General features: G+C 46.0%; 1 protein-coding gene across 13 annotated transcripts in view; it reads right to left on the minus strand.

Moving 5' to 3' along the window:
- The window catches only part of KCNT1 (potassium sodium-activated channel subfamily T member 1), a 183,846-nt gene that overhangs the window by 12,630 nt on the left and 153,229 nt on the right, over positions 1-17,987 (minus strand). For 10 of the 13 annotated variants that reach the window (XM_033137688.1, XM_033137689.1, XM_033137686.1 and 7 more), the window contains 8 exons: positions 13,357-13,462; positions 11,803-11,975; positions 9,994-10,065; positions 9,418-9,552; positions 5,367-5,478; positions 4,025-4,126; positions 1,861-1,944; positions 450-578 (listed from right to left, as the gene is read on the minus strand). In XM_033137688.1, the coding sequence (XP_032993579.1) occupies positions 450-578; positions 1,861-1,944; positions 4,025-4,126; positions 5,367-5,478; positions 9,418-9,552; positions 9,994-10,065; positions 11,803-11,975; positions 13,357-13,462 (913 nt within the window). The remainder of the gene's footprint in view (positions 1-449; positions 579-1,860; positions 1,945-4,024; positions 4,127-5,366; positions 5,479-9,417; positions 9,553-9,993; positions 10,066-11,802; positions 11,976-13,356; positions 13,463-17,987) is intronic. The other 3 variants (XM_033137690.1, XM_033137685.1, XM_033137683.1) reach the window with 1 other exon arrangement.

Raw genomic sequence — 17,987 nt, forward strand, 5'->3', positions numbered from 1 at the left:
GGGGGCTGTTACAGAGAAGGCCTGCTCTCTCATCACTAGTCTCTGGACCTCCTTTGAAGGTGGCATGCCTGTTGATGGGGTGGGGTCTTCTAGACCAGGGATGGGGCACCTGTGGCTGTCAATATGTTTGTGAACATTCTAGACCACTGAATGTGTCAGTGGCAGAACCTTCACACAAGGCAGAAGGGGGTTCAATGCTTTTGGCAGAGAAGGAACAGGAGGGCATGGGAGAGTGTGGCTAGCAGAGAACCAAGAAGAAAAGATGGTCCAAGAAGTATGGGTGGCCGAAGACAGGTCTGGATTTGATACACTCATTTCTCAATTAATTGCAGGTCCCCAGTTGGGAGAAGCAGCAGTAGAGAGAAAGGAAATCTGGATTTGGGTGGGTGGATATTAGGGATTAGGGATTCTGAGGAGAGGCCAAAGCAGGTTGATTCTCAACTTCTTACATCCATGGTGGAAAACATGTGGGACTCAGTCCTATAGATGCCAATGGGGATCTCAGCACTGGAGGAACATAGTTTCTGGAAGAGACGCCCATATGTCCGGATCCACAGGTCATCCTCAGTGATTTTCATCTATCCAATAAAGGAAGGAAAGAGAGAAGGAATGAAAAGTCATTGATACTCTTTTACAATGGGTGACAAAAACAGATTCCTTTGCATTGACAAGCTCCCATCAACCTCCATGCACTGGAATATGGGATGGTGCATTATGCTGAGGTCAAACCATTGGTCCATCTTACTCAGTATTGTCCACACTGACTGGCAGTGCCTTCCACATTGGGAGCCAGTGTGATGTAGTGGTTAAGAGCGGTAGTCTCTTAATCTGGTGAACCGGGTTTGCATCTCCGCTCCTCCACATGCAGCTGCTGGGTGACCTTGGGCTAGTCACACTTCTCTGAAGTCTCTCAGCCCCACTCACCTCACAGAGTGTTTGTTGTGAGGGAGGAAGGGAAAGGAGAATGTTAGCCGCTTTGAGACTCCTTCGGGTAGTGATAAAGTGGGATATCAAATCCAAACTCTTCTTCTTCTTCTTCTTCTTCCCCCCAAAGTTTCAGACAAGAGTCTCCCCCAGTCCTACCTGGAGATGCTGGGGAATGAACGTGGGACCTTCTGCATGCAAGGCAGATAGCTCTACCACTGAGCCACGACCCTTCCCCTGCTTCAGATCACTGAGAACAAACAGAATAGGGAGGCCTATCACCTTTAGGCATCAAGCTTTCTCTGATTGGTAGGTGAAGGTTGGCAGAAGCTGGGACAGAGCAACAGGACCTCATCCTGTTACCTGGATTCGAACCACCAACCTTCTGATCAGCAAGCCCAAGAGGCTCAATGGTTTAGACCACAGTGCCACCCATGTCCTTTCTCATTGGGAAAGACCTTCACTAGAAAGACTAGTGAGAAAATGCTGGGGCTGACCCTGAAGAATGGCAAATTCTAGCAACTCATGCTTAAAACATTTTTACAGAGCAAGAGACCCCAAAGGTTATCCAGTTTGACCTCTCTACTGATGCAGGACAACTGATGCTACAGCACCAATCTGCCAAATACTGGTCCCCACCACTCCCAGAGAACACCACCCAGCACTGTCCGCTTCTGTGTGAAAAACCTTTAGATGTGTGAAGGCAGCCTAAAGTCTCCCCTTAACTTTCTCTTCTCCGGGCTAAACATACCTGGATATTTTGACCATCCCTTGTAGGATTTAGTTTGCACACCCCCATCACCTTCCTGGGTACCTTTCCTGGATAATTTGGAGGGTAGATCTTCTTCACTCAGACTGGGCTAGGCAGGGAACCCACAAAGCACAATATTTGCCACTTTGGTACCACTCAAAGGAATGCAGAAACTCAACACTTACAGCACAGAGGTAGCCGGACCCTGGGGTGGTGTCTAGACCGAGAAGCAGCCTTGTGATGGTGATCATATAGTCTTTCACGAATGACTGCAAGGGAAGAACCCATCAACAATTTGGCAGCGGCTTCTACTAGAGCAACAGCATCTAATGGATTTGATCCCTCAATTTGACTGAACAACTGAGTTTGTGAAAACTTCAATTGACCTAAGGACAGGTAAAACTCACTCCCACAGGAGGCAGTGATGACCACCAACTCGGATGACTTCAAAAGAGGATTAGACAAATTCATGGAGAACTGGGCTATCAATGGCTAATAGCCACGATGGCTATGCTCTGCTTCCATGGCTGGAGGCAGTATTGAATGTAACAACAGAAGAAGAGCCCTGCTGGATCTGGCCAAAGCTCAACTAGTCCAGCATTCTGTTCTTATAGTGGCCAACCAGATGCCTGAGGGAAGCCACCAAGCAAGATCCAAGTGTAAGAGCTCCCTCCTCCCTCGGTTCCCAGCAACTGCTATTCAGAGACAGAGAAAACTTTATTTGCTTTAGCCAATGGCCATAGCAACAATAAAACATTACAATGTACTGTATATAGAGAATTTTATCTAAAAGCACATTTTAAAATCCTGAAACATCTATTAGTTACAGTTACAGGTGGGTAGCCATGTTGGTCTGCCATAGTCAAAACAAAATAAAAAATTCTTTCCAGTAGCACCTTAGAGACCAACTAAGTTTGATCTTGGTATGAGCTTTCGTGTGCATGCACACTTCTTCAGATACACTAAAACAGAAGTCACCAGACCCTTCCAGGTTACTTCCAGGTTTCGGCAATCGCGCATGCGCAGACATGCCAAATTGCGTCACGCGCTTGCGCAGACGCAGTGGCGCGGGTTGCGAATGCGCCTCCCGCATGAATTGCGTTCACAACCCGAGCGTCCACTGTATTGGAAACATTTATTTAAAAAAGCTTTTTTGGGTGTGGGTACGGGGCGGTGGGTGGAGAAGTCCTTTACCATGGACTGGGGAGAACACAAGCAGGAAGGGGACAGTCGTAGAAGGGGGGGGTCGCTGCACGAAAGGCAGGGTGGAAAGGGTCTCCCGGGGTGAGAGAAATAGGCTCCCCGGTGGGAGATGGGAGGGTCGACCTCCCTGTATGTGGATAAATGACAGGATATATATGATATAAATATGGCAAAGGGCCTTATAGGTATTTCCTCCCTCTCCTTCTCTTTTTTCTTGCATTTTTTTGGTTTTTTAATATTCTTGTTCTGTAGACTTCTTATTGATTCTTAGTATCGAAATTTTTTAAAAATTGTTTTAAAGAAGCATTATTGCCTCTAACACCAGTTGCCGGAAACCGGAGGAGGTTAGAGTCTTGTGCTTGGCCCCCGCTTTTGGAGTTCCCATATGCATCTAGTCAGCCACTGTGAGAATACGATGTTGGACTGGATGGTCCTTTGGTTGGATATAGCAGGATTGTCTTACGTTCTTAATATACGTTTTCTTTTTTAAAAAATATTTTAATACATGTTCTTCTGAAACTGAAATCACCACATCACCCAATATGCATTCTGTCCTTTTGTTGAAGAGAACAAGGTGATGGAGAAAATGTATCATCTAAATGCAAAGCATTTGTGCCCACCCTCCCTCCCAACATAGACCCCCTTGAGAACAGCCCCCCCCATATGCAGTGTCAACCAATCAATCCATATACAAAACCTCATACGATACATTAACTAACATTTCTTTAAACTGTGTGACAGCCCTTAGGGACAACCTTTCCCCATCTGGTGGCCTCCAGACATTGTTGGATTGAAACTCCCATCAGTCTGAGCCAGTATGACCAACAGTTTGGGATGATAGGAGTTGTAGTCCAATAACAATTCTACTCAGAGCAGACCCATTGAAGTTAGAAAGTTGGACTGAGACCTGGGAGACTGGGGTTCTAGTCCCAACTCAGCAAATTTACATTTACATTTAGAGAGGTCCATACAACTCCTTTCTTGAATCGGGTTCCTTCCCTTCCTGGAGATCCAGTATGACACAGTTTGCAAAAAAAAAAAACAAAAAAAAAAACACAACAACAATGCTGCAGGGGATCAAATGCTACATCTAGAAGGTCCCTCTTTTGGAACGAATGGTGGTTCCCGTCTTCCCTTCATTGTTACCTGGTAAAGCAGCGTATCCAACATGCTGATGCTGAAAACTCTGCCGGCAGCAAACGGAAGGCGGAACATGAAAGCCAAGTTGGAACCGTTCTCCCGCTCTTTCTGTGGGGAAAGCAAGAATGCAGAGATGAAAATAAATAAATAAATAAATAAAATTATTATTATTATTATTATTTATACCTCGCCCATCTGTCTGGGCTTCCCCAGCCACTCTGGGTGGCTTCCAACGAAATATTAAAACACAATAATCCACCAAACATTAAAAGCTTCCCTAAACAGGGCTGCCTTCAGATGTCTGGTAGTTGTTGTTCTCTTTGACATCTGGTGGGAGGGCATTCCACAGGGCCGGTGCCACTACCGAGAAGGCCCTCTGCCTGGTTCCCTGTAGTTTTGCTTCTCGCAATGAGGGAACCGCCAGAAGGCTCTCAGCGCTGGATCTCAGTGTCCAGGCTGAATGATGCGGGTGGAGATCCTCCTTCAGGTATACTGGACCGAGGCTGTTTAGGGCTTTAAAGGTCAACACCAACACTTTGAATTGTGCCTCGGAAACGTAATGGGTGCCAGTGTAGGTCTTTCAAGACCGGTGTTATCATAATAGTATGATAGCCTTCCTGGATTAGACCAAAGGCAATCTAGCCCAATATCCTGCCTCTAATGGTGGTCACACCAAGGTTTGCAATAAACAATATTTATTTTTATTTTTTAAAAAAAACAAAGTTTGAAGGTGGATACCAAGATAGCCCATGGAGTACTTAGAAAGTGCATTGCTGGCTGGCACCGCGATCAGGTGTGCTTCACAGTGCAGCACTTTGTTGCAGGTCCCAATTTCTGTTCGACTTTCCAAGGGTTGAACTCAATACTACTCCTACTCAGAGTAGACTTATTGAAATCAACAGGCAAGACTTATTTAGGCTCTTAATTCAATTGGTCTATTCTGCGTAGGACTAGAACTGGCTACAGCCTCAGCGCTCATGGCCTTTTTTATTCACTATATTAAGAGGTAGCGTGGCAGGTGGGCACACCCACACCCACAGAACACTGCTGGATTGTCCTGTGAAGAGAAAGGGCACAATGAGAATTGTGCTTCATCTCTGGGGCTTGCAGCCCTAAAATGTCAGCATGGAATCTCATAACAAGGGAGCAGCTGGGACATGACCTGCTTGGTGGTTGCAATGATAGTAATGGTGACCATGATGGGATTTTCTTCAAAAATGGGAATCAGGGAGAGGTGAAGGGGCAACAAATCAGCAATCTCTCTCTAATTATTCTCTCAAAAATGCATCATACCTCCATAAATTAGGAATCTAATAACCAAATCTACAGATTTCTGTTGGTTTGTTACCTTTTCTAGTTTGGAAAGGGCCAGTGAGTAGCTATCCTTTGCTCGGAACTGCATGAACCTCATGTTGGACGGATGTGTCAGCTCTGTAATGATGCTCAGGCTTGGGAAAAGCCTAGAATGAAAGCAAAGGGTGCGGGAGAGAAAGCAAATACACTTCTGTTAGACATTTTAACAAATGTAAGAATAGCCCTGACGGGTCACAGCGTGAGATTCATAATTTAGCATCATGCTCCCCCAAAATGGCCAGCTTGGTTGCTTCTGGGAAGCCCACAAACAGGGCACAAAGACAACAGCCCATCGGTAGGAACAAACCAATCAAAACCTAGAACAGCCCAATGAAGAGTGGCCGCAGAGTACTATCTAGCCGGTGCTATGGAAAACGCTGTTGAGATGGAAAACGAGGAAGGGGCACGGACTAGACTGCAGGGGTCAGCAAACTTTTCCAGCAGGGGGCTGGTCCACTGTGCCTCAGACCTTGAGGGGGGCCGGACTATATTTTGGAAAAAAGAAGAAAAACGAATTCCTATGCCCCACAAATAAGCCAGAGATGCATTTTGAATAAAAGGACACATTCTACTCGTGTAAAAACATGCTGATTCCCGGACCATCCACAGGCTAGATTTAGAAGGCAATTGGGCTGGCCCCGGCCCCTGGGCCTTAGTTTGCCTACCCATGGAATAAAGTGAACACCTAGCTACCCCATTTCATTTTTGCTGGATATAGAGATAGAGATAGAGATGAATTCCAAGTAGTCTTTGGTAAGAGAACCCAGCAGAGATTTAAGGTCACAAAATATGCAGCAAAGTAAAATGTGGAAGTATAGGTTGTTAGACCATTAAAATATGCTCTTCCAAGTAAATTCCAAGATTCCTTCTCCTCCCAGCATAGCAAGAGACCACATGTTTGGTAAGTTTAAAAATGGATTACTTACAAACTCTCCAAAGGTCAAATTTATGTGCTTTGGCATACATCAGTCTGGAAAGCTGCACAGTAAGCAATACTTAAGTTACAAAGTGCTAAATGTTTCTAGATTATTAGTATAAGAACTCAAGAGTGGCGCGTGAGAGCCATGTGGTTGAGCTGGAGCTGGAATTTCTCATGTAGATTGGGGGTGAACAAAGGTTTGATTGCCTATTTTTCACAAGGTAAATGGAAGTGACTTCACTAAGTTTATTCTATGGTCTTAACCCCTTCATGTATTAATTGCACTTAAGCATGTTGGTTATGTGATGCTGGTTATCCCACAACTTTAATTGCTACTCAGTTGGGAATTGCCAAGGAGGACAAAAGAGTCTTGCCTCCCCCACCCTCAATCAAATCCTGCTGAGAAACAGCCTTCCCATGGCTTTAAGAGCAGCAGATGCAGCTGGAAAGGGAGAAGAGGAATATTGGGGGGTTATTTTAAATTATGTGATCTTGTTCAATTTGATCTGTTTATATGTTTTTTATGCATTGTAATTTTGCTGTTGTTTGTTTGTAATTTAGTGATGATTTTTTTAATTCTTAAGTGAATTATATTTAATTATTGTTGATATTATTGTGTAACTTTGTGCCTTCTTAATTACACCACATTGCCTTATGCCAACTTCATGTGCATAGGATTGCTCCCAGTGGTGGGAATAGCTCAGGTTGCATGTCTGAGGACCCATTAAAATATACAGTAACCTCTGAGCCTTATTCCATTTAACTCTTGCCCTAGTTCTGTCACTGGATAGCTCAGTTGGTTAGAGCGTGGTGCTGATAACGCCAAGGTTGCAGGTTCAATCCCCATATAGGACAGCTGCATATTCCTGCATTGCAGGGGGTTGGACTAAATGATCCTCAGGGTCCCTTCCAACTCTACAGTTCTTTGATATTTTGAGTGTTACCATATATACTTGAGTATAAGCCTAGTTTTTCAGCACATTTTTTTGTGCTGAAAAAGCTGCCCTCGGCTTATACTCGAGTGAGGCAGGTGGTGGGGGTGGCGAGAAAGAAGCCCTTTCTTTTCACTCATGCCGCCACCCGCTCTCCCCAGTCAACCATTCCTTAAGAAGTGTACAAGAACGGCGGTTCTTTACTCTCCCCAGGCAGCTTGTTCCATTCCTGAACTGCTCGCATAAATGGAAACTTGGCAAAGGAGGAAGAGGAAGGAGCAGCCCAAAGGGTTGCTTTCGGGCTGCTCGTTCCTCCTCCTCCTCCACAGCGGCAAAGGTGAACCGGCTTATACTCGAGTCAATAAGCTTTCCCAGGTTTTTGTAGGAAAATTAGGTGCCTCGGTTTATATTCGGGTCGGCTTATACTCGGGTATATACGGTATTTTTGTGTGCTATTATATTACTTTATTTCGTATAAGCAGCTTATTCTAAGTCATATTTTTATTATGACTTTTTTGTATTGGATCAGATTGTTATGAGTAATCTTTGCTGTATATTTTGTTGCTTCTTCAGCTTGTAAATTGCCTTGTATATCAATATATAGGTATATAGAAAGGTGGTATACAAATTTAAAGTGAAACGAAACGAAATGAAAATATGAGAACCCCACATTGCAATGTCTCACGAGATTTCGGGGGGGGGCAAAACTGTCAATTTTTATTCTCTCTGTTTCTCATTTTTCCTGTCTTAAAATTCAGTTGTCCACATTTCTGCTGCAATTTGGGTTAAAAAAAAAAAACCAGCCAAAGTTTATTCAGCATTTACATGTGAATTTATCCTACTCAACACATTTCTGTATGCAGGTTTCACTAACAAAGGACATATTTTCAAGCAATTGATATAATGCATTTTGCTATGATATCTTCACTAGTATCGGTATTCTTGTGTACATTTCCTTGGCTGGTGAACAACTGATAGCCTGATCAATGAATTTGTCCAGTGTTCTTTTAAAACCATCCAACCTGGAACCAGCTCTCCATTATGGGATGCAAGAGAAATAGTGGGAGTGGGGAAATGAGGGCAGAATACAGCTTGCCAGGTGCGATGAACCCCACCCCTCAATTACTAAAATTGTGTCCAAAAGGGTACAGGTGTGAAACCAACCCCCCTCCACTCGGTTCGCCTCAAAACAAACCCCTCTTACTTCAAGGGCTTATTAGTAATAAGAGTCTTTTTCCAGCTTTCATGGCCTGGTATCCGTAATACTCTGGGTTACTTAAAAGAACAACCTCTTGCCTACAGTAAAGGGCCTCCCTCAGCTCGGATCCCCATTTGCCTCAACACTGGCAACTTCGTGGAACTCTAGGTTTTCACCATCTAACGCTTTTCTGTGTAACTCTAGGACACAAACTATCACCTCCCATTCCTTAGGTAAGTTTTGCCCTTTCTTGAGTCCACAGCTCTGTGAGCTTTGATACCCTGCTGGACCAATAATGACGATTCCTCCTTGGCACCAAAAAGAACTGAACTTTATTTTCTTGAGAACATAGTTGATTTAAAGATTCATGCTTTCACAATCTTAGTTGTAGTAACACAGAAACATCTTTCAAACTATAGTTTCATGTTAAACTCATCCTAACCTAAACCACCACTATCCTGGCCCCACAACCTTCTTCTTCCCTGTCTCCACACACACACCCTCCCTCTTCTCAACTGTCAAAACGGGGGACTGCCCCGACCCCAAAGGATGAGCTGTCAGTTAAGTTGAAGGTGGATTAACTCCTTCTGAGCCGGGAGGTAATAACTCCTCTACCCTAGGGCCAATCCGTCACACCAGCCTCTCTATCTGGCCCTTAGAACTGTACCCAGGCCACACCTCCCATTGGCCATGCTTGGCACTCCAAGTGAGCTTTGCCTGGCTGGGATGTGTCCTTGGACTTTGATCATGCTGCTTCTTTGACTGCATGGAGGACTGAGAGGTGCGTGTAGCAACCAGCCTGCTGTACCGAAAGTAAAATTTGCATTCATTGCTCCACCCGCTCTTCTCTCTGGCCCTGCCCGCCACTGGCACGCGGCCCCCAGAAGATACACAGAAGGAAATGCAGCCCTCAGGCTGAAAAGGGCTCCTCAACCTGGAGAAAGAGGGGAAATTATCATGGCCAGAAATGCTGATCCTTCAAAGCACTTTGTCTCACCTGAACATGGTTTGGACGTTGACGATGGTCTTGGCGTCTGCCATGTAATCCTCTTCGGCACTCATAGTGCTCTCCTTGTCCACCACCACCAAATTGTCAGCATAAATGATTCCACACTGCAGCAAGCTGTCGAGGCTAAAAGGCATCCCCCAAAACAAGTGACAATTAGGAGGCTGTTGGAAGGCAGGAGGGGGAATCCAGCTTTGATGCTCGAAATGTCTCGGAAAAGTATGTTCTTAGCAATTTGCTGACAATTTTGTTGTTGTTGTTTTGAGATCACCCCATCCCAAATTGTTGCATTGGGCCAGCATGGGAAACACTGCCTCAGGACAGAAAATTCAGGAATCAACTTAAGGAATGTACAAAGGCAGAACTGTTTTGCATGTTTATGGATCTGAGTATGAATGATCAGAGGGTTGTTGTTTTTTTAACCCAACAAAATAAAACACCTCCAAGTTTCTGTCCCTCATGGTGGTGCCTTGGGGTTGTGCCCTTGGGGCACGGAACCAAAAGAGACAGAGACAGGCAGGCAGGGAAGGAGAGAGAGAGAGAGAGAGAGAAAGGGGGAAAGCTTACTTATCAATTGTGCCTTCCATATAATAGACCATTGGAAAACAGCAGATGGCTTCCAGGAAATGATGGTCAGGCCTGAAAAAGAGACACTCAGTTTCTCTTTTTTCCCAATCTTAAGTCCAGTTCTCCACATTTCCACATCAGTCCGTGAATTCTTATTACGAAGAAGCGCCCATGAAAATTCTTCAGCCTTTTAGTGTGAATTTCTCATAATGGACACATGCCTGCATGCAATTTCCCCTAAAATATACACATTTTGGCAAAGCAGCTTCCCCTAATAAAATGCATGTTGGTATTCTATTTTTACTAATACGTGCACATTCATGCACACTTTGCCACATCATATGCATTTTTGTGTGTGTCACTTGGCTGGAGAACTGCTCTGCAAAATCCAGAGAAATGAGAATTTTGATGGATGGCTGCAGTTTGATTCTTGTAACGTTTCAAAAAGCGTGAGTTAGATAGGTCCACTTTGAAATGCAAACAGAATTGAATTCCTTCCCAGCCCCCAACCACAAGCCCTGCTTTCTGGTACTGTGCTTTCCAAATCTTTCACCCTTCTTGCCGCTCTGACCACAATGACACCCCACCTTCAGTCTCTGCATAGGTCTCCTCTCCTTCCCTGGATCCTGTGCCAGCTCCTCATCCTTACTTTCAAAGTTGTACTTCTCCACTCTCGCAATACACCTCCTCCTGTGACCTTTGCTGGTCACAGGGGCTGTAGCTCAGTGTTATAGAGCTGGCATTTGGAAGGTCCCAGGTTCAATTCCTGACTTGTCTCCAAAGTGGGCTGTGACAGATGCCTGCCTGAAACTGTTGCTGCCAGTCAGTGTTTGCACAATCATTTCTTAAACTGCTCTAATACCCTGTTTCTCCTAAAATAAGACATAGCCATAAAATAAGCCATAGCAGGATTTCTATGCATTTGCGAAATATAAGCCGTTCCCCAAAAATAAGCCATACCCCAAAAATAAGCCATAGTGATGTGGTACCTCCCATTAAAACAGCCTGGAGAGGCGTGGCTATGCAGCGTACCGATGCTACACGGTTGAAATAAGACATCCCCTGAAAATAAGCCATACTGTGTTTTGTTGAGCGAAAAAAAATATAAGACGGTGTCTTATTTTAGGAGAAACACGGTACATCAAGGACCGCCTCTCCCCACATGAACAGACCCAGATCCTGGTATCGCCATCTGAGGCATTTCTCTGTGTGCTGCCTCCATGGAGAGGTCTGGAGGGTGGCAACACAGAAACAGGCCTTCCCAGCAGTTGCTCCCCAACTTGTGGAATGCTTTCCCCAGGGAGACCCGCCTGGTGCCAACTTCATTTTTAGATATCAGACATTCCTTTTTGCCTGGGCGTTTGGCCCTTAATTTGAAGGGTTTCAACTACTTGTGACCTCTTTTAGAAGGCAGGATCCATAGGACTGACCATTATTTGTATAGGTGGTGTGTGTGTGTGTGTGTGTGTGTGGTTCTATTTGTTGCTTTCATTGTAATTTGTGTTTGTAAATTGTAGTAGTGTTTGTGCACTGCTTGTAAGTCACTTTTGTGAGTAAAGCAACGACAATCATCATGTACAACACCAGCAGAAGCAGTCTGTCTGAGCAGGAAGAATTTCAGAGCAGAACATGCCACCATCTTTCTTAATCACTCTCTGAGCATCAGCTTTAGGTAGAGCCTTTCCCCTAAAAGCCTAGTTTTCTATTTACAGGGAGTTTGTGTGTGTGTGTGTGTGTGTGTGTGTTGGGCTCTGATGTAGCAGCAGTATATCTGTGTGTATATATGAGCTGGAGAGGGGAAGCACTTACTTGTTGTCAAGCAACAGTACGATGGGGTTTAGCTCTTTCCGTGACCGGTAGTAGGCGCGGAGAGGAACGATGAAGTTGTACAAGCCGTTCCCAGCCGTCTCTGCTGACACAATGATCAGCTTGTTCTTAAAGCCATAGGCCTTGGCATCTTCATAACTGTTGTGCCTGCAGCCCTGGAAAGATGCCGGGAAATGTTTTATTTTACACTTCCTGGCTGGCACTCAATAAAGGGCCAATGTCACCTATTCTCCCCATAAGAAGATAAGAAGAGGAGCCCTGCTGGAGCACGTCAGTGACCCAACTACCGGTAGTCTGGCATCTAGTCTCACAGTAGCCAACCAGATGCCCCAGTGGGAAACCCGCAAGTAGGACCCACTCACAAGAGCCGTCTCTCCTCCTGTGGTTTCCAGAAACTGGGATTAATAAGCACTGCTGCCTCCAAGAATGGAGGGAGGGAGAATGTAGCCACCAAGGTTAATAATCCTTCACAACAAGGTAATAAAACCAGCCACAGCAAGCAGGGCAGTTGGTAAACTATCCCAATTTCCCAACAGAATTATCCTCCCTCCCACAGTAACCATTTCCACCTCTCCTGGATATGAAGGAACCACAAAGGAACAGCCAGCTGAGAGGATGAAATGAACAGGAAGATGGATGGAGTAGGGAGAAGACCCCCCGCCATGTGAACAAGATGGTGCAATGGGGGCAGGGAAGCTGCCTAGACGCAAGGGCTAAGGGAGGGGGGGGAGGAGGAGAGAAACAAAATCTCCAGCTGTTTCACTTTTATCAGCTGCCAATGTACCAGATGTTTCCACTTTATAGAGAAACCTTGCTGGCCATTCAAACAGTTCCTCCAGCATCAGAGACGTTTGTGTGGCTTTTTAGAAAGCCTGCCCCAGGTAGTAGCTTGTGTACATGTCTGCATTTCCAAAGCTCCCATTCCTACAAACCCCTGAACATTTTGTTTAGCTTGGGGTAGCTAAGCTCTTTTCTCTCTAGATGCTGCTGAACTACAGCTCCCATCAGCCCTTGGCAGAATGGGCAAAAGTCAGAGACGATGGGAGTTGTTAGTTCAGCAATATGCAGAGGGCCAGAGGTGGGGCCACCCTGATCTAGACCTTCTCATGCTTCTGATCATTGAGCAGGCACTGCCTGTACGCCTTTGACATAGTAGGGACTAGAAACCTTAAGATAAAATAAAATTGGTGATTTTCAGGAAATATTTTCAGTTGCTGGTGTTTCTAAATTAACTTTGGTGCCCCACAAAAGGGTAGAAAAAGAAAGAACCTGTTCAGAAATGAATGCCTTCCAATATGAAGTGGCCCCAAACTGGGACACCATTTTCTGGGGCCCCACTCCTTCACAAGTCATGCAACACAAGATCCTCCCAGTGCTTTTTTTGGGGCACAGCACCCAAAAATGAGTGTTTGGGGCTGCCATGCCCCCCCCAAAAGTGCAACCCTAAATTGTGCAAGATTACAGTGGGCATTTGGCCTGTTGTCCTCTCACAAGAAGGGGCAGTTGACAGATATGGAAATGTGAATGGGTCCTTACCTTATCCAAGCGCAAGCAACAGAATGGAGCTTTAACGGGCAAAAGGTGGCATAATGTGGGAGAGCTTCCAATGTAGGGAGAGTTGGGAGGGTAGCCTTTCACATACCTGTAGAACAAGGGGGAAGTGGTCAGGATTTGGCCCATCATTTTGTTTGTTGTGGTTTCCTGTCGGAATACGTTTCACGGATCCGCCATGGATTCATATTTATTTGGTTATTTTATGAGTTTTTCGAGGTCTACTTTTGGTATAATTGCGCGTAAAAGCGAAAGTGAAAGCATGAATGAATAGTGTGGTTCACTTACGAGATTAATCCGCCTTTATTTTATAGTTCCGGTCATGTTCAAAGTTGTTAATGAGCGTTAAACTTGCTTCCCGCCCTTTTGGAGGGCAGCAACAGTGATTTTATTGGTTAAGGCATTATTGATGATGTCACGTTTGTTCCCTAATAAAAGGCAGAGGCACCCCGCTTAGGCACGTTCACGTTCAGTTTGGGTTAGGCGCGTCGTCGTCGTTTTTCTTATGTTCTTTTAGTTGGGTTTTAGTTGAAGTCAAGTTTAGTTTAAGGGACTAGGAGCGGGCTGGATGGGTTGGATGGGTTTTTCTTTAGTTAGAGTTAGATCGCGGAAGATCATTCGGTTTTAGTTTTAGATAGGTTCTTTTAGGTTAGCCTAGGGTTAGGCCCGCGGAAGATATTTCGGTTTTAGTTTATTTAGTTAGCCTCGCGGAAGATTGGGCGCGCAGGGACTTTAAGCTTAGGAGAACTTAGCTTAGGGGACGAGCCTATGCGGGTTCTGCCGAAGCCACTAAAGATACAACCGGTGTCTGTCTTCCTTTGGGGTTAAAGGGGGGAGTAAAGTAAAAAAATTTAATTTCTTTAAACTGGTCCGTCTATTCAGAGTCAGGGTATATATTTTATTTCACGAGGCAACCGTTCATTAAAGAAGGCAATTAGGAACTCACACTTCATCGGAGTCGTCAATTGGCTTACTCAACATCCTTCAGACTGTGAGACTTGGCTGGCGACCGTGCTCAAAAGCACGCGGAACGCTGGCCGCTTTCCCCGCAACTGGTACCTCGTGCATAACCAGTCCAAGGCCGTGCACGAGGAGCTCCAGCACCCAAACCCCGACAAGTGGTGCCCCGTGTGAGGCAAAGCGCAGTCGAAAATCGCTTCCACGAAGACTCCGGTTAAAGGCAACATATCGGAAGTGGCTCGGAAACAGACATTGAGAGGTGAGGTATAACGGCCCGGTTTATCCAGGATTTCGCTGCAGTAGCGCGAATCCACCGCTTGCCCAAAGTAGTGTAAATAGAAGTTGCGCGCGTGTATTTTGCCCCAAGGGGTCCCCGGGTAGAGCGGCAAGGAGTTTAGTGTAAGCCTACGGGCAGGGTAAGGTCTTCCCTAAAGCCTACGGGTGGGAAGGGTTCTGGCAAAAGCCTACGGGTGCCAGGGTTTTCGGTCAAAGCCTACGGGTAGGGCCGGTGTCTCCCGAAAAAGCCTACGGGTGGGAGGGAAAGGTTTTCTGGCTAAAGCCTACGGGTGCCAGGTTTTTCGGTCAAAGCCTACGGGTAGGGCCGGTAGCCCCTAGTAGAAGCCCACGGGTGGGGGTGGAGGTTTTTCTGGCTAAAGCCTACGGGTGCCAGGTTTTTCGGTTAAAGCCTACGGGTAGGACCGGTGTCCCCTAGTAGAAGCCTACGGGTGGGGGAGGAAAAGTTTTTGAGAAAAAGTGTTAAAAAATGGGCTCCTCACTCTCAACTGCTCAAGTTAAATTTTGTGAAGATTTATTGTACCTTTTGAAAAGAAATGGTCACCCTGTCTCTGAATCAGAAGTTGAGCTTTTAGTTAAAACTATTGGGGAAGTTTGCCCTTGGGTCCCTAGGGAAGGAACGAAAGATCTAGCTTCATGGGAAAGGATCGGGTTAGAATTTATGGCCAACCCGAAAATCGGAATTCCTGTACAATTAGTATGGAGCAAAGTAAGAAACTGCTTTCAACAAATCGCTCCAAGAAATGTTTTGCTTAATGGAACAGTGAATTTAGGAAATACTGCTTTTAATAGTGCCCCTGTGCTGCCGCTTGCGGTTGTGCCATTTTCGGCCCCCTCGCAGCAGCCAGTTCAGGCCCCGTTGTCGTACACGCACTCGCCCTTGTCCAATTTGTCATTGCCAGATTCATTGCCGCCTGTGCCGGTGCAGCAGACGCCGTCGGCCTTTCAAGCCCCGCCGCGGACTGCCCCACCGCCAGTCGCTCAGCAGTCATCGCAGGCCTTTTACCAGCCAGCGATCTGAAGTCAGCAGCAGCCGCGGACCTCGCTCCAAGCAACGGTCCCGCTTCCTCCATCGCAAGCCGCGCTTTTGCCAGCGATCCAGCAGCAGCAGCAGCAAGCAGCCTTTTTGCCAGCAAACCCTGCTGCCCTGCAGGCCGCGCTCAAGCCAGCAGCTCCAGTTTTGCAGCAAGCTGATTTCCAATCAACAGCAATCCAAGCTTCAATGCAAGCAGCACAACAGCAATTTACCAACCCTTCAGCACCCCCAATGCCAATGCAGATTCCAAGACAAGAGCAAAGCCAAACAATGATGATCCAGATGCCAGGACTTGCAGTACAGAGCCAACAACCTTATGCTCCAACTTCAAGTCAGCCATCTTGTCTTCATCCAACTTCAAGTCAGCCATCTTGTCTTCATCCAACTTCAAGTCAGCCATCTTGTCTTCATAGTCAGCCATCTTCAAGGCACCCAGATGTCAAAGACTCTTTAGCACCATCTAGTGGCTCATCATTTGGAAAGCATCAAGAAGATTTAAACTCACTGATGCCACCTACAGATCCAACAGCAATGCAACCCATCTGCAGAACCCAAGCTTTGGAAGCAGCTTTGGGACAAATAGACTTTAGTGCTGATCCAATGCACATCTTTCCAGTGATTCGTGCCAATGGAGGACAACCTGCAAGATATCAAGCCATCCCTTTTGAAACACTACGTGAACTGCGAAAAGCCATACGCGAAAATGGACTTCAAGCTCCTTATACTAGAAGTCAATCAACAGCTAGCCATACCTGATGCTGCACTCGTCACCATAGCAGACATCGTAGTCAAAGCTTGGCGCAGATTACCCAATCGCACAGATGCCAGCTCAGTATCAGGATTCGCTGCAGTTAGGCAAGGTCCAAAAGAGCCTTATGGGGACTTCGTGGATCGCCTGATTGTTGCAGTGGAACGCCAAATAGAAGATCGTCATGCCAGAAACATGCTGACAAAACAACTCGCCTTTGAAAATGCCAATGATGATTGTAAGAACGCCCTAACAGCAGTTGCAGCTCGCCCAGATGCCACATTGACTGAGATGCTACGCGTCTGCCAGAATGTTGGTACCCACTCCTACAAAGCACAACTCTTGGCAGCTGCGGTACAGATGCCATGTCAAGACAGCTCTACGCCAGTCAAGAAGTGCTATGGGTGTGGAGGCGATGGGCATTTCCGGTCGCAGTGCACAACAACGCCAAGGCCTTCTGCCAAGCCACCAGAGAGATGTCCCATCTGTCAAAAAGGATTTCATTGGGCGAATGATTGTCGCTTGAATCCACAAAACACATCACCTACCTCATCTCCAGTTCAGGGAAACGGTTCTGCGGGCCGCGCCCCGGCCCCGGTAAAACAATAGGGTGCAAGTTCAAGAACATCATGAAGGTCAACCATCCCAGAAAGGTGAACAACGCTACTCCTTATCCAGGTCATCAGGAAAAAAGAGTGATCCAGAGAGATATCTACTCTTCAGATGTCCAGAGAAAAGATGTGACCTCATCAAACATTCAGGTTCCAGAGGTTTCATCATCTGCCTTACCTACTCAAAGGGTTCCAGTAGAGAACATAGCATTCAGTTCACCTTCTGCTAACCGCCCTTCAGTTCCTGCTGATGTTACCCCCGCTTCACAGCAAGCAATCACAGTCAAGTCTCTGATCGCAGAATTGCCTTCAACGTTGAGAAGACATCCTACTGAAGTCAACCTTGCAACACCTGAGCTTTATTCACCTTCAAATCAAGGTCAACCTATCGTTGAAGAACATTTGCCCTTGGTGAAACAGCAGTGTTCAAGTTGCAACCCAGCTGATGATCACTTTCCATGTGGCCAAAGAATACAAGTGAGTGAGCCAGCTCCCTCTTGTGGAAGTTTAAACATCACTCCAGTTAACAATGTCCACACCTTTGTGTCACCTCCAGCTTTTAAGCTCAGCCCGCCACAATCAAGCAATTATCAGGAACAACAACTTCGACTGCCTTGTGTCAAAGAAGAAGTTCCATCCTGCCAGTTTGATGCACAACTGACTGAGTGCCAGCAGGTTCAACAGCATCAGCAACTTTTACTAACAGAAGAACCCCAAGTTTGCCAACTCAACGCCAAGCAGCTTCAGAGTTGCCAACTTCAGCAGTGCAAAAAACCCGAAGCCAAAAAGATGTCTTCAGACACTGCCAATGAGGAACAAGAGGAATCTTCTGTCCCAGGTATACCACTCTTCTTAACAGAGGACTGTTACTTTTCAAATCCATGGTTTGCTCAGCAATTGCCAACATCCATTCGTGGTCCATTCCCAGACACCTCGATTTGCCTTATCCTGCCTAGGATGGATCGCC

This window comes from Lacerta agilis, chromosome Z (assembly GCF_009819535.1).
Source record: "Lacerta agilis isolate rLacAgi1 chromosome Z, rLacAgi1.pri, whole genome shotgun sequence".
NCBI lineage: Eukaryota > Metazoa > Chordata > Lepidosauria > Squamata > Lacertidae > Lacerta > Lacerta agilis.